The sequence below is a fragment of the Hippocampus comes genome, unplaced genomic scaffold, assembly GCF_001891065.2.
Source record: "Hippocampus comes isolate QL1 unplaced genomic scaffold, H_comes_QL1_v1.1 scaffold246, whole genome shotgun sequence".
NCBI classification, from domain to species: Eukaryota; Metazoa; Chordata; class Actinopteri; order Syngnathiformes; family Syngnathidae; genus Hippocampus; species Hippocampus comes.
The window spans coordinates 730,589-744,513 of record NW_017806220.1 but is presented as its reverse complement, the minus strand read 5'-3'; the positions used below and the strand labels follow the sequence as shown (position 1 = coordinate 744,513).

Sequence of the window (13,925 nt, the reverse complement as noted above, 5' to 3'; positions counted from 1 at the left end):
TGTGTGTGCGTGTGTGTGTGTGTGTGTGTGCGTGTGTGTGTGTGTGTGTGTGTGTGTGTGTGTGTGTGTGTGTGTGTGTGTGTGTGCGCGCACGCGCACGTGGGGGGGGGGAGAGAAAGCAAGGCGTTTGAGCGTGTTTGTTTGTGCGCTGGCTCTCAAAGTCCCAATGGTGTCACTGCGCAGACGGAGGAACAATGGCGTGCGGTGCCCTCGCACACATCTTGTGAGGGGCACTACCCATCCTGAACGGTAGAGAATGTTCCGGACGTCGCTTTAAAACACTTCCTGCCTCTGGATGGTCGTTAAACTTCAAAAAAAACGGGGACGTTTCCCACAAACTGGTTGGTGAACGCCACGGCCTTTTTGACCTTTGTGGCAATCCCCGAGGGGCCGGGCCGGGAAGGCGAGGAACGTGTCGTCGGCCCACCTGAAGGTGACGTTCCATCTCTTGAGGAGGATCTCGCCGTACTGCTCCCTTATCTCCAGCAGCATGTCGAAGAGCTGAGACACCGGGAAGCCGTAGCCCTGTGGGAGAGGAAGCCGCAGCCGGCACTCAGCTTGAGCATTCGCACGCCCGATTGCAAAATGCAGCCCGTCGTCACGGCAACGGGGCGTTCCGTTCATCCAAACGACTTCTCCGGTTACCTGAAGCGTGTCGGCAAAGAGGACGATGAGGTTCTTCAGATCCAGCACCAGGTCCGGATCGTCGCAGTAGGACTGAGAACACAGACGCTAGCATCAGCGCGGCCGCGTGGCGTTCGTCGACGGATATTTGTCAGGCGTGTCCCTACAGAGTGCGTCCTCAGAGCGGCCACGATTTTGGACAGCGCCAGCTCCCAGAGCTCCTCCACGTAGGCTCTGTTGACCAAACCTTGCGTGGTGTGAAGCACGTGATCCTCCACCACAAAGAACCTGAGAACAGCGCACGCCGCAGGTGACGTCACCGTCGTTTGGACAGCGGCGTCGAGTCAAACGAGACCGACATACCCGACGATCTGATTGAAGTACCGTCTGTAGCCTTCCAGAGTTTCATGCTGGAAAAGCCGAAGGGAGTACAAACATTTGAGATATTTGACCACGCTTTGGGTTTCTTTTTTTTTTTGCAGCGTACTGGTCCAAGTGTCCCATTAGTTCCGGTGTTGTGCGTTATGGGAGTGCGGTTAGCGGTGTGTGGACCAAAAAAAAAAAAAAAAAAAAAAAAGAGAGTGACGTGATACCATGTTAGAGTGCGGCTGCAGCACGAGGCGAGCTTGTTTCCTCCGTTGCTTTCGGTAGTAGTTCTCAAACACATCGCGCAAACCCTGCAACACACATGACAGGAACAAGCGGGAACGTGCTGTGGTGTTAAAACCCCTCGGATCCGATTCTATTAGTCACACACCGTGAAACAAAATGGCACCGGCAGACAAAGCGGACGGCCGGAATGAAATGAATGACGGGAAAAGTGGAGATAACGCGCGCCCTGTTGTTAAGAGTCTGACTAACACTTGGCGTCCGACATCCAACTAAAAGCGCGCTGCCCTCTGAACGTTGACGCTCGTATCTCCCTCTTCCATGACGCAGCACCTTATCGTGGCCTGAAAACAGCACCCGCGCTTGCTCTTTTTTTTTTTTTCTGGGGAGGGGGCGCGCAGATAACACCAGCAAGCAGATAACAAGGTCAAGTGGCGGGGGATGAGGGGAAAGTAGTGTGCCGTGTCAGGAGAAGGTGCTGAAAGATTTGACCTTCTTCACCTCAGAGGTCTGGAGAGGGTTGGGGGGGGGGGGGACAACAAGGCATTAGTATCACTAAGTGATGTCAGGCCACTGTCGGCTACTAGCGCGCGGCTAACGCGCGCACTAAACCTTTCGCTGACCCCTTTCCTCGCCGTCATGTCACCCAGTTAGCCTCTCTCTAACCCCACTCTTCCCTCGGCTCCCTCCCGCCATCGCTCACTTTCTCCTTCCTGTCAAAGTTCATGCACTTCCTGTCCCCCTGCCAGAGAGCACGCACACGCACACACATACGGTGAACAGAAACAGTCAACCCAGTGGATGTGTTGGCCCGGTCACAACCCCAAAGAGCCTGCAGCCGCGCGCGCACAAGATGTGGAGCGAACCCAGTCATGGCCCAGGCAACACCTCCACCCATGTCGCCTTCACTCCAACTGACAACACACACACACACACACACACACACACACACACACACACACACACACACACACTGCGGCCACCTGGTTGGAGCTCGGCCAGACTCTTCTTCTCCGCTTCATCTGAACTTTTCCCATCAGGCTGCAACATGTGATGAGCCACTGTCTCTTGTGACTAGTTCGAAAGGAGAAGCTACCCAAGTGTCGGCACGTGGCCCGTCATCATTTCGCAGGGCCTTTTCGAACGCCGCCAAGTAGTTGGTAAGACAACTTGAGAGATGGGCTCACCAGCACAGTGTAGATATGTAGACAGCGGTAGACGGGTGAGAAGTCCACCAAATCTTGAGCAGCGGTCACCTGCAAACAGGCAAACGGGAAGTGCTTGTTCATGTCAGACTGGGTAAGGTCATCCACGTGAACGTACAACAACAAGGAGGCACGACGACATTCCTGAGATGAGGGTGAACGCGTGCAAAGAGAGGAAGAGCAGGTAAAAAAAAAGAAAAAAAAAACCTTGGAGGAGGAAAGGAGGAGTACAAAGGGAGCAGAGGAACATAGGAAGAAGAGACTCAAGGGGACAGCCGTGAATGACGGGAAGGGGAAGACGTGCCAGGGGTAGGGACGGACGGCGTAAGGTTGGCATCGGCGCCGACGCGGCCGTAACCCCGGCGACCGCGGGGTCAAGCCTTTGTGGGAGCCAAGGCTTCAAGCAAGTTTACAGGACGTAAATAAGCCAAAAGGGACAACAGGGACCTGCAAAGAGAATGGCAGCACCAGGGTGACAAGTTCAGCCGCATTGTGCTTGGCCTTCCTTGAACGCGAACACGTCGGCGGCATAAAAGAGCTCGGATCCCGCCAGGGGCGACTTGAGGAGTTCATTGTCCCCATACTTTGGCAATAGTGGCACAAGTTGGGAGTAAACATCCTCGTTAATTCCCACATTCCCATTAATGCTCCACTATTTGTTTTTGCTTTTCACTTCGACGTGCGTTTTCACATTTCAACAGCCGAGTCCAATTGTGTAATCTGTGCGCGGCTCACTTGGTCGGCCTCCTCTTCATCCTCCAAATCCAGGATGCCGGCGTCCAGTTCTAGCCTGCCGGCCTGCCCGTTGCTCTGCGTGACCCCGCCCGCCGCCGCCTCTCTCCCCGAGCGCCGGCCAACGGGGGTGCGGGACTGCGTGGAGACGGAGCTGTCCAGAGAGCGCTGCAGCTGGGCCTGAAACCAACAAATCAGTGGCAACGTCACCGATGCTTATTTTCCTGGCGTGGAAACGTGACATGCCGGTCAATGTCGGTGACTGAATGAATTCAGCAGGTCAGAAAGAGGAAAACTCCAGACGGAACGTCCCCCGGCCGGCGGCGAACTTGTGAGCCGACGCCGCATGCCGGTGCGACCGCTCCATTTTCTCTATGATGGTGCTCCGCGTCGACCCAGCGGGTACTCTCCGCCACGCGCGCACGCATGTGTGTGTTCAGTAACTAAATACAGGTAATCAATCTTCTTCCACTTCACAGACCCAACAATCTGTTTCCCATTAGTGTGTGCGCGCGCGCGCGCGTGTTTCGGACTACCGAACACTCAGCAGAAGCCAGAGCTGCTCGTCTTTCTCCAAGTAAATATGCAAAGAGCAGAGAGAGGGGAATACATGGAAAGATGAGGACATGGAAAGACTGGAATGAAGACGTTCAGGGACGGGCGAGAGCGGGACCGAACAATAACGACAAACAAGAGTCACATTTGAAGCACACGTAACGTTTTGAGGAGCCTCCTTAATCCAGCCAGCGGGTAGAATAATGAAAGGTGCTGTCTGCATTTATTTATTTTTGCGCTCAAGCACATCCGCCGGAAAGGTTGGATTTGCCAGTGTGAGCATCTGATACGGGATCTCGATCGCAGGACGGGTCGGCCTTATCCGACTGTGTAGCACTTACACAACTGGATTAAGCACAATCATGCAGCTCGAGTGCTGACTCCGCTCGCTGTGCGGGGGACTCGACTTGGAGGGGATGAGGGTGACTCGAGAGTTGGAAACGAAAACCACCTCTTGGACCGAGCGGGGCATTTTCAGAAATGCTCCGGCGTGCGCCATGTGACGAGACGCTATCTCCGGCACGACTGAGAGTCAGCCCGCTTCTCCTTGGAGGCTCATCTGTCCATCGCCAACCATTCCTTGTCTGTTCCCGTCCCGCCCCCCAGCCCTCACCACCCCCCTCCATCCTGCACTTTTCACCCAACAACATTCCCCAAATAAACAAGAGGCCTCACTTTAAGCTTCCTTGGCCTTGGGAAACACAAAAACAATGAACTAAGTGCTGAAAAGCACGATTTCTGAATGTGTGTGTGTGTGTTTGCACAGACAGCATTGTTCCATTATGAAAAATATGTGAGGATACGTGATGACTGGTGTGTGTGCTCCCTTGTCAACACGTGCAGAAGTAGTCCTCGTCCCGACATACCTGCCTGATCGCCGTCTCGCCGATCTTGTCCGAGTGTTTTCGGATGCTCTCCAGGAAGTCCTTCAGCTGGGTCATGGCCGTGTCGCGGATCTGCATCCGCAACTTGGGAAGGTTTTCCGCCATGATGGCGCAGAACCGGTACTGGCCCGCCCTGGGAAGACATGTCTGCTCCAGCTGCTCCGAGGTGCGCAGGGCCGGGTAGTACCTAACACACACGGAAGAGACTTTTTTTTACAAATCTCAGACTTGGGAGGATGGGGGGGCTTGGGGGGGAATTAGTTCAATAACAAAACACACACACACATATTTGTTCATGTGTCAACATTGGCTGACCTTACGCTGCTCTGTGCTCTCAGAGGGGACCAAAAAAAAAAACACACACACAAACAAAGCATTCATTTATGAGCAGGGAGACTTCTGTCTTCAGGTCAGGGCCAGGCCATTTGAAAGAAATTCCCAGTCCTCTGGCGCCACCTCGTGGGTGGTTGGTAAACTACCTCACAGGCACACATTACATGACCATACGACGGAATATTCGCAAGGAATAAGGACCAAACACTGCTGTGAAAAGCAAAAATGCAAATATTTGATACCCCCTAAATCTTTTTAATTAACTGTTCAAATTGTGTGGCGGTTCCAAATGGTGAATTTTGAAAAAAAAAAAAGGATCAGATCGTTGAGCTTCAACTGTATGTGACTTCCCTTTTGTTTTTGACTAACTCAAATGAGTTCACGTTTGCAGGTAGTACTCCCTGCTGATCGGGCATCCCTTTTACGTTTTGGTTTTACATACCTGCCGACCTCAGCTAATAGCTGCCGTTATAAATGATTACGATTCCCCTTACAAAGCAACAAAAAAACCTTACAACGGCTTACCGCGCATGCACACATCATGCTTTATCAACCCTACCGTACGTAGCGATGAAAAAATATATACGATTAAGGATTACTTTTGCTGGTTTGCCGTGACAATAGTAGCGATCGATGACGGCATTGTCGTTGGCTACCAGCAGGTGAGACGATCTGGATTTAAGCCAAAATGGCCTTTGTGAGATCGTTCACAATTTTTTTTCCCCCTATAAAAGTTGTAATATGCCGTACATGATTTGAAATGATAAAAAAATCGTATAAAATACGGGGAAAAGGTACAAGTTGACAGGTATGGTTTTATGAGACGCTGTGCCGTCATACCTTTTGGCGTCCATTTGCTCCTGAAGGCGTGCGTACATCTCCAAGACTGGTACACAAAACAGGTTTTATTAGGACCTGATCGATGGCGTGTCAGCATGTGTGTATGTGTGTGTGTGTGTGTGTGTGTGCGTGTGTGTGTGTGTGTGTGTGTGTGTTACCTGGCAAGCAGTGCGTCAGTTTGTCAACGGTGGTCGCAATGTTCCTCTGTTGCACTCGACACTGTCTCAGCTCCTCCATGGAGCTCATGAGCTGCACAAGAGTAGAAGAAGTTGTGAAGAAAGGTTTTGTGGGTGTTTAAGATGGTGGTTCTGGGACTTGCCTCTTTGCCGTCGCCCTGAATGGACCGATTGGTCTCAGTCACCTGACTCTGCAAAAGGTAAAAAGAGCAAAAGGTGAGCGGCAGGCTACGACCCCCTTTGTCACCTCGTCTTCCCTCCACGCTACCTTCAGCTTCTGCGCCTCACCGCGCACTTTCAGCAGCTCCGTGATGGAGTCGACAAAGCCCTGGAAGTGATGGTTGCACATCTTCTCGATCTCGCGGTCGTGGTTCCTGATCCGGGCGTCCAGCTTGGCCATGAACAGGCTGTGTTCCTGGCCATCGTACACCGACCTGGCCAACACGGGGGAGAAAGGTCATGTAATTTCCTGTCGGGAGGCAGACCGGAAGCACGAGATGGTTGGGAGGTGAAGGAGCAGGAAAGCCACACGCAGGCTCACGGTCCCATTTTGGGCAACAAAGGACGCAATTCTTCCTGTGTTCTTTTCCTGTGTGCACCTGTGCACGGCGTAAATCCCCCCCCACACCCTCCCGCAGGACAGGAAGTGGCCGACTTGTTGAGGAGTACAATGGAGAGCCAAGTGCTTTTTTTTTTTCTTCTTTTCACTCTTGCCAGAGTGCAACAAGTCTCTTGTGTATGTGTCAGCCGACTAAATAGGATGCGCGATGACCAAGTTCCTGAAAGATCCGCAGCACAGGCAAGCCAGCGAATGAGGAAAGCATTAATGCCATCGCTGCTATTCGATTGGCCGATTCTAAACACATCAGAGGAATGTTGCTGCCTGTCTCATCCTGCTCGCACTGCCACAAACACCTCCTTGTTCAATGGAATGAGGAGTTAAACCAACTGTCAGAACAGTTCCCACCTCTGTCTTGGTACACGTGTGCCCCCTATAGGCCGTGAGCAGCATAACGGATGACGTCTATGCAATCTGATTGGACGCTTGCATTGAAATGTATTAATTGATCGATTTTCTATACCGCAGGTATACTGGGTCAGGGGTGAGCTGTGGCCTTTCCCAGTCAACATGCAGGGCACAGCTAAAGCAGCATTCACAGAATGTATAAGTATTCAATTAATGTAACATGCATGTTTTTGTAACGTGGAAGGTCGGAAGTCAGATTCGACCCCCAGCCCTCAGAATTGTGAGGCAGACGTGTTAATCACGACCGCATCGTGATGGAAGATGTGCTTTGACGACCTCTACGCCACAACTTTGTTCCTGAACTAGACAGAAGAATAAATCACGCCATTCTTCTATTTGACACAGTTGGCAGAAAGGCTTTTGCACTTGACAGCCACTCAAACAAGTGATCAGTGGCAGAGTAGCCGTCTTTCAACCCAAGTGTTGTGGGTGCGACTCCCCCCGTACTGCTAGATCCGACAGCAGTGACCAGAATTGTAATCAGTTAGCACAATGGGCTAAAGGTAGCCTGCCAACATTCATCTAAGGACAGAAGCACAATCGCCGAAGCCAAGCTCTATCTGTTTAACATCAGCTAAGGCGTGTTTGCTAGCTGTCCGATAATGGAGGTAGACGGTACAAAGTTTTGGGCGACGGAGCCGGGCGACCTACCGCAGCGTCGGCCCGATACAGTTGGTGTCCGTGCTCTCGATCTCGCGGAGAATTCGCTCGTGCTCGGCGGCTGTCTCCACACTCGCCATGGCGCATGTTGCTCCGGACGGTTCCGAGCTGAGCTGAGTTGAGCCGAGCTGAGCTGAGTTGAGCCGGGCGGAATGGAGTGGAGTGGAGTGAAGGAGCTGGGCTCAGTGCGTCACGTCGCGCCGCCGGGAGTTGCTTCGATGTGCATGCTCGCGGCAGCCCGAGGGAGCGGAGCTATGTCTGCTTATAATCACATTATATACACGTAATGGGCTCCTGGCGGAGCATGACCAAAAAAAAAAAGACCAAATATGTCTAAATACCGATGTGTTGTTTCCATTTATTTACATTTCATCTAAACTCCATTTGAATACAGTGAAATATTGTTCTCATTTCCAGGAATGTAACTCGGAGTAGAAACATTTTAGCTGGATATTTTCCTTGCATGGTAAGTTTCGCATGGCAAACCAGCACTCTTTTATTCTTTTCAAAATATAAATACAAGACAGGCCACGATTCAAATACAAGGTCTCGTAACATTTTTATAGTTTGAGCTTTTGTTTTGACGGGAGGACATCCGGCTGTCTGTGACGTCACCCGCCGGTCTAAGAAGGAGAGCGCTGGAGCAAGTTGTCAACTTGTCATGGAGGTAAGAATGGCAAAATCGTGACACAGAGCCAGAAGAGGCAGAGCCTGACTCAAGCACACAACTGTTCCCGTTAGATTGTGCTCGTTGTTCGGAGTTTTTGATGCCTTAAAAAGCACTTTTTTTCAGCCCAAGTTCAAAGTCCGCGCGTGATAGACTGTCTAGACCAGTGATCGCGATCTACCAGCCGATTGCAATTTGTGATGGAATTTTCTGGTCACTTGGAAATCTGTGCACTAATTTGTTACTTTATTCAAACATTTATTGAGTAGCTTGTTCGTTCATTTTGTATATATACAGGTATATACACACACACACACACACACGCACACTTTCTTTCTTTCTTTCTTAACACACACACACACACACAGACACACACACGCACACTTTCTTTCTTTCTTTCTTTCTTTGACAACACTGTATAACTTAACCCACAGCTGCATTGCTTCAGGCTCTAAGGTGAAAACCCGTCGAGGCTGATTATTCATGTCTTGCCAAGCCAATGTATCCCAACGACGATATCAAACTTTAAAGGCCAGGCCAGACATTTTTACTTGATTACGTCAGGTTTTCATGCTACTTATTTTTTAAATTGGCAATTAATCACCCCTTTTTGTGACCATACTTTTTCAAATTGAGTTAACCACACTAAAAGGGTCGTTGGCCCTTGGAGAATGGGATGACAATGCAAGCAATACAAAAATACACGTTCAATAATGTTTTTTTTTTTTTTTGTGGTTAGTGATTTGAACTAATCCCTCACGACTGATTTTAATATCAGTGGAAAACTCTTGCAGACCGCAGTGCTTAGTGAATGATGAGCAATGCGGGAATCGGTGTGCAGGGCGAAGGGAAAAGCTGACCACTGCCCGTTACAAATATGACCTTTCACCAGAGTTGAACCAGTGAATATCACAGGACCTCTTCCAGCGAATTGACCCTTTGACTTCAGCTTTTTTTGTTTTGTTTTGTTTTAATGACTTGGATGCAGGTGTGGGTCGATCGCATGACGCACGCACACAGACAGACAGGCATGCGCATGCGCAAAACAACGGTGCCTTCCCTGCAAGCTAGTGAGTTATCGTTTCATTTAGAAATTAAATTTAAGGGATAAAATGTGTGAGGGTGCTGGACCGAGTAAAAAGAGGAAAACGTACTACTTCCATACGGAATGGGAAGAGGAATATTTTTTTACGATGTCTTTTTCAAAGTGCGTTTGCCTCATCTGCCTGTCCAACATCGCTATTCCGAAAAAGGGAAACGTGGAGCGGCATTTTCGGACTGTGCATAAAAACTATAACATTGACTTCCCTCCCAAAAGTGATGTGAGAAGGAAAAAATTAGCGGAATTAAAATCTCAATTGTCCGGGCAGCAATCATTTTTCATGCAGCCACCTTCGAAAGCAAAGGCAGCCACAGAAGCGTCATTCCGGGTGAGCCACTCAATCGTTCTGCACAATAAATTATTCCAAGATGGAGAAATGTTGGAGGAGGCATTCCTCAATATAGTTATATATAAATGTATGTTTTACAATTTTATAATAGGTAGATCTTTTTGAATTTGTCGTTTTGTAATAGCTCGCATTGTAAAAAAAAAAAATAAAATGTGGGCACAGCTGGTCTAGACTCGCTGTTCATTTCACAATATTGACTGATGGAGATAAGGTGGCGAACAGAAATGTTCAAAACAACTGTGACGGCAAAGTACAAACTGCGCAATGTAGACGTTTTTGAATGAATACAGTCGCCTACCAATTGTCTCTGAGAATGCAGAATTTGTGAAGTACAGTTTGTCATTGGACTGTTGTTAATTAAAGAGCTGATGATTGAATGTTAAAGGCCGATGTCGTTGCACAAACTCTAAAAAAAAATGTCGTAATTTCGAGTCCATGTGTTGCGCATTAGGCAAAACAACAATTTGTTTTTCTTGTGTGATGCAGCCCCAAAAGAAGCTGATCAACTCTGCAGAGGACTGCGTCGATGAGGCTCTCTGCGGCCTGGTCAGGGCCTCCAGTGGCCTGTCTCTGCTGCGCGGCCACCGGGTTGTGCTGCGCTCAGACCTGGACCAAATCAGAGGCAAAGTGGCCCTTTTGTCAGGAGGAGGATCGGGACATGAGCCTGCACACGGGGGTACGACTGACACCTCTTGAGCAGCCCACACAGCAGTGGCTTCAGTTTCTTTTGAAACACTGTGTCCAGGTTACGTGGGTGCTGGTATGCTGTCAGCAGCAGTAGCAGGGGCCGTGTTTGCATCTCCGCCTCCCGCCAGCATCTTGGCTGCCATTCTTTGCCTGCACAGCGCAGGTAAGATGACCTGTTGTCCCCACTCTGCTGTCCTCAACATGATCAGAAGCAGTGGCCTGGTTTTAAATGATGCCTGTGACGATTCAGGAGCCTCTGGGGTTCTTCTCATCGTAAAGAACTACACGGGAGACCGCCTCAACTTCGGGTTGGCTGCGGAGCAGGCACGCAACCACGGCGTGGATGTCGACATGGTGGTCGTCGCTGACGACTGCGCTTTCACCTGCCCCAGTAAGGCCGGGAAGAGGGGCTTGTGTGGCACTATTCTCATTCACAAGGTGAAAAAACAAACACGGGCATGTCGAAAAACACAATCGGAGGATATAACGACACTTTACCTTTAGCTGGCAGGTGCTTTAGCAGACGAAGGCTGCTCATTGGTCCATGTCGTTGCCAAGGTGACGGAGGTTTTGCAGGGCGTAGGTGAGGCTCGTGTGGCAGGTGGCGCCCATGTGTTGGCCAGCAGGAAACAGCGTTGCATTGTGTTGCAGGTACACTGGGAGTCAGCCTGTCTCCGTGCAGCGTTCCAGGCTGTCGCCCGTCTTTTGAGCTTCCTCCAGGAGACATGGAGCTCGGCCTGGGTGAGCATGAAGATTGATGTACCGTTATGCCGCGCCACTCACATGGGAGTGAGGATGGGAAAAACTTGAGAGTTGTTGACACCCTCTAAAAATTTATTTTGTAATTGCCCAACCATTGGTGCAATATATACCCACATAAAAATGTAAAACTCAAAAAGTCATTTTACATTACCTTCATAAATAAATGGCATGCATTTGATTTTATTTGGAAGAGATGTACCAGAAGTGCGCCATATATAACTTGCACAAACAACTCAGGCTAAACTTGGCTCCTCCCCCTGCCATTCGAAGCACTTCTGAGTTTAGATGTATCACGATAACAGTTGGGAATAGTTTCCGCAGGGAAAAAAAAAGAGGAGGTGAGATTGTGAGTAGTTAGAGATAACTGCGCCATTTTAATTTAAAAAAGAAGGTTCACTTCCTAGGATAAGTGCTGTTCATCTCATGCAGGAATCCACGGGGAGCCTGGGGTGAAAAGATCCAAGGTGAGTGGCAAGGTGCACAAATCTTTTGTAGATGTCATCTCTTGTTTTTTTTGTCCACCAGGTGGCGACAGCAGACGAGGTGGTGTCAGCCATGATTGATCACATGACCAACGCAAAGAGTCAGTCGTGCTTGCACCTGAGGAAGGGTAGGCCGGGCATCCCGCACAGTTGGCACCTCCCGTTTGTGATTTGTTTGACACGCTCTCGGACACAGGTGACACGCTCGTCGTCTGCGTGAACAATCTCGGAGCGCTGTCACGACTGGAAATGGCCGTGGTGACTCGGGCTGCCATCATGTGCCTCGGTAATGGTTGCACTTGATAGCGTGCTGAAGAGCAAAAAAACCCAAAACAAATCCTGTAGCACTTCTGGTCTCCATATGCTGACAGAAAATCGTGGGATGAAGGTTGCCAGGGTGATGTCCGGATCCTTCATGACGTCACTGGAGATGGCTGGAATGTCACTGACTTTTCTGAGGGCCTGTCCGGAAATACTGAGACTCTTTGGTTAGGAAAGACACACAAGACACACACAAAACAAAGATATATTAAAAAAAAAAAAAAAAACTTTGTTGATGTTTCAAATTCAGCGTCATATATTCTATGTTATACTGGGCGCCCGCCAGATTTTGTTTTACTGTTGAATGTGCCTACGTGTCCAGTGCAGAAATCCCAACACAATGAGCGTATTCAAGAGGAGCAGCTACATTTGAAGCTGACCATGTTTTCCTCCCCTTCTTATCGAGATGCCAAGACCAGCGCCCCCGCCTGGCCCAACCTCAGTAGCGGGTGTACGAGCGGCCGCAGCTACCTCACAGACCCGACCACGGTGCCTGCAGGGGCGCATGACGACGTGTTGACTGAAGGTTCATTTCCTGCATGACGTTCATGGAATAATTTGTGTGTGACAGAAGCTGAGCTGCACTGTGTTTGTTTACACCTCGCCTGGTGTACCCATAGGGTCCACCACCTTTACTTCCCGCTGAATTTCTCTCTCCTGCTAGGACCCCAAAGTCCTGCGATGCGCAAGGTTTTGGAGAAGGTGTGTTCTACACTGTTGGAATACCAGGAAGAGCTCAACGCGTTGGACCGTGCTTCTGGGGACGGCGACTGCGGGAATACTCACGCGCAGGCTGCCAAAGGTGACCACAATGCAAAAAAAAAAAAAGCACACAGCGCTTGCATGCGAAGCAGAGGTTCTCAAACTTTTTGGGTCTTAACACTTTGACAGGAGCGACATTTTTCCAAGGATGCCCTCATAATCCTATTGACAATTAAATTTGTTCTCAAATTAAGTTATGCATTTGTTTTCAATGACACAGCATCATTTATTCCATATTATTTTTTTGAACCCCAAGTTAAGGCACCCTTGGGGTCCCCGCGCCCCAATTTGAGAACCACAGCTGCAGCACATTGACAAAAATGCTCCCTCAGCCATTCAGGTGTGGCTCCAGAGTCATGTGGTCCCCGGTTGCCCAGGGCAACTGCTGTCTGCCCTAGCTACAGTGGTTCAGGAGAAAATGGGCGGGTCTTCAGGGGCTGTAAGTGTTCCAGTTTGCTCAATACAAATTTATTTTTGGGTGGTTCATTTTGGGGATTTTGCACACATTGACACACTGTGTTTTGACAGCTGTACAGTTTGTTCCTCACGGCAGCGAGCGGACACATGACCGGGGGGCGGAGCCACGCCGCAGCTTGGGCCAATGCCGTGCATGCTGGGATGCAGGCCATGAGAAGGTGGGTGTTGTAAAACACACCAATGCGGCCAATGTGCCGATCATCAGGTAACTAAATTTACCAGTGTATCTCCTTTCATTCAACAGAAACAGAATATCATCTTAGTATTTAACGAAACAGACCCTGACAGAATCCGATCACTATTAACTCTAAACTGGATCCATTTTGATTTCAACAGATACGGCGGTGCTGATTTAGGAGACAGAACCATGGTGAGTCACTTGGAAGTGGCACTTTTTGGGTGGTTTGTGCCAACTGTTTTTCTCTCCTCTCCCACCACAGTTAGACGCCCTCTACCCTGCCGTAGACGAGCTAATGAAACTCAACAGCACGCCCCCTGGCGGAGAGATGGCCGTGCTGCAATCTGCTGTTCAGGTGAGGCAAAACAAACGTCCCCAAGCTCGCGGTTGTGCAAGCACGCAAGAAACCTAACAGATTGTGCCGGTATCCAGAGAGCAGCCGTGGGGGCCGAATCGACTCGCAGCCTCGCAGCCAAGGCGGGCCGCGACAGCT

At 49.9% G+C, this 13,925-nt stretch overlaps 2 protein-coding genes across 5 annotated transcripts in view; one reads left to right on the top strand and one right to left on the bottom strand.

Moving 5' to 3' along the window:
- The window catches only part of exoc6b (exocyst complex component 6B), a 22,398-nt gene extending 14,499 nt beyond the window's left edge, over window positions 1-7,899 (bottom strand). For both annotated transcript variants that reach the window (XM_019856014.1, XM_019856013.1), the window contains exons 1-14: window positions 7,637-7,899; window positions 6,227-6,392; window positions 6,102-6,149; window positions 5,941-6,031; window positions 5,783-5,828; window positions 4,592-4,796; window positions 3,174-3,350; window positions 2,421-2,489; window positions 1,735-1,743; window positions 1,218-1,301; window positions 988-1,034; window positions 792-912; window positions 646-717; window positions 428-525 (exon numbers count right to left, since the gene is read on the bottom strand). In XM_019856014.1, coding sequence (XP_019711573.1) covers window positions 428-525; window positions 646-717; window positions 792-912; window positions 988-1,034; window positions 1,218-1,301; window positions 1,735-1,743; window positions 2,421-2,489; window positions 3,174-3,350; window positions 4,592-4,796; window positions 5,783-5,828; window positions 5,941-6,031; window positions 6,102-6,149; window positions 6,227-6,392; window positions 7,637-7,725 — 1,322 coding nt within the window. In that variant the 5' untranslated portion in view covers window positions 7,726-7,899. The remainder of the gene's footprint in view (window positions 1-427; window positions 526-645; window positions 718-791; window positions 913-987; window positions 1,035-1,217; window positions 1,302-1,734; window positions 1,744-2,420; window positions 2,490-3,173; window positions 3,351-4,591; window positions 4,797-5,782; window positions 5,829-5,940; window positions 6,032-6,101; window positions 6,150-6,226; window positions 6,393-7,636) is intronic.
- Window positions 7,900-8,203: 304 nt separating this feature from the next.
- tkfc (triokinase/FMN cyclase) overlaps window positions 8,204-13,925 on the top strand; it is an 8,459-nt gene continuing 2,737 nt past the window's right edge. The window contains exons 1-17 of one of the 3 annotated variants that reach the window (XM_019856018.1): window positions 8,204-8,312; window positions 10,250-10,439; window positions 10,509-10,613; window positions 10,701-10,888; window positions 10,955-11,033; window positions 11,102-11,191; window positions 11,642-11,676; window positions 11,738-11,822; window positions 11,891-11,980; window positions 12,066-12,182; window positions 12,422-12,541; window positions 12,680-12,817; window positions 13,110-13,216; window positions 13,306-13,412; window positions 13,591-13,624; window positions 13,695-13,787; window positions 13,865-13,909. In XM_019856018.1, coding sequence (XP_019711577.1) covers window positions 8,307-8,312; window positions 10,250-10,439; window positions 10,509-10,613; window positions 10,701-10,888; window positions 10,955-11,033; window positions 11,102-11,191; window positions 11,642-11,676; window positions 11,738-11,822; window positions 11,891-11,980; window positions 12,066-12,182; window positions 12,422-12,541; window positions 12,680-12,817; window positions 13,110-13,216; window positions 13,306-13,412; window positions 13,591-13,624; window positions 13,695-13,787; window positions 13,865-13,909 — 1,629 coding nt within the window. In that variant the 5' untranslated portion in view covers window positions 8,204-8,306. Of the gene's footprint in view, window positions 8,313-9,393; window positions 9,743-10,249; window positions 10,440-10,508; window positions 10,614-10,700; window positions 10,889-10,954; window positions 11,034-11,101; window positions 11,192-11,641; window positions 11,677-11,737; window positions 11,823-11,890; window positions 11,981-12,065; window positions 12,183-12,421; window positions 12,542-12,679; window positions 12,818-13,109; window positions 13,217-13,305; window positions 13,413-13,590; window positions 13,625-13,694; window positions 13,788-13,864; window positions 13,910-13,925 lie in introns of those variants that run through there. The other 2 variants (XM_019856015.1, XM_019856017.1) reach the window with 2 other exon arrangements.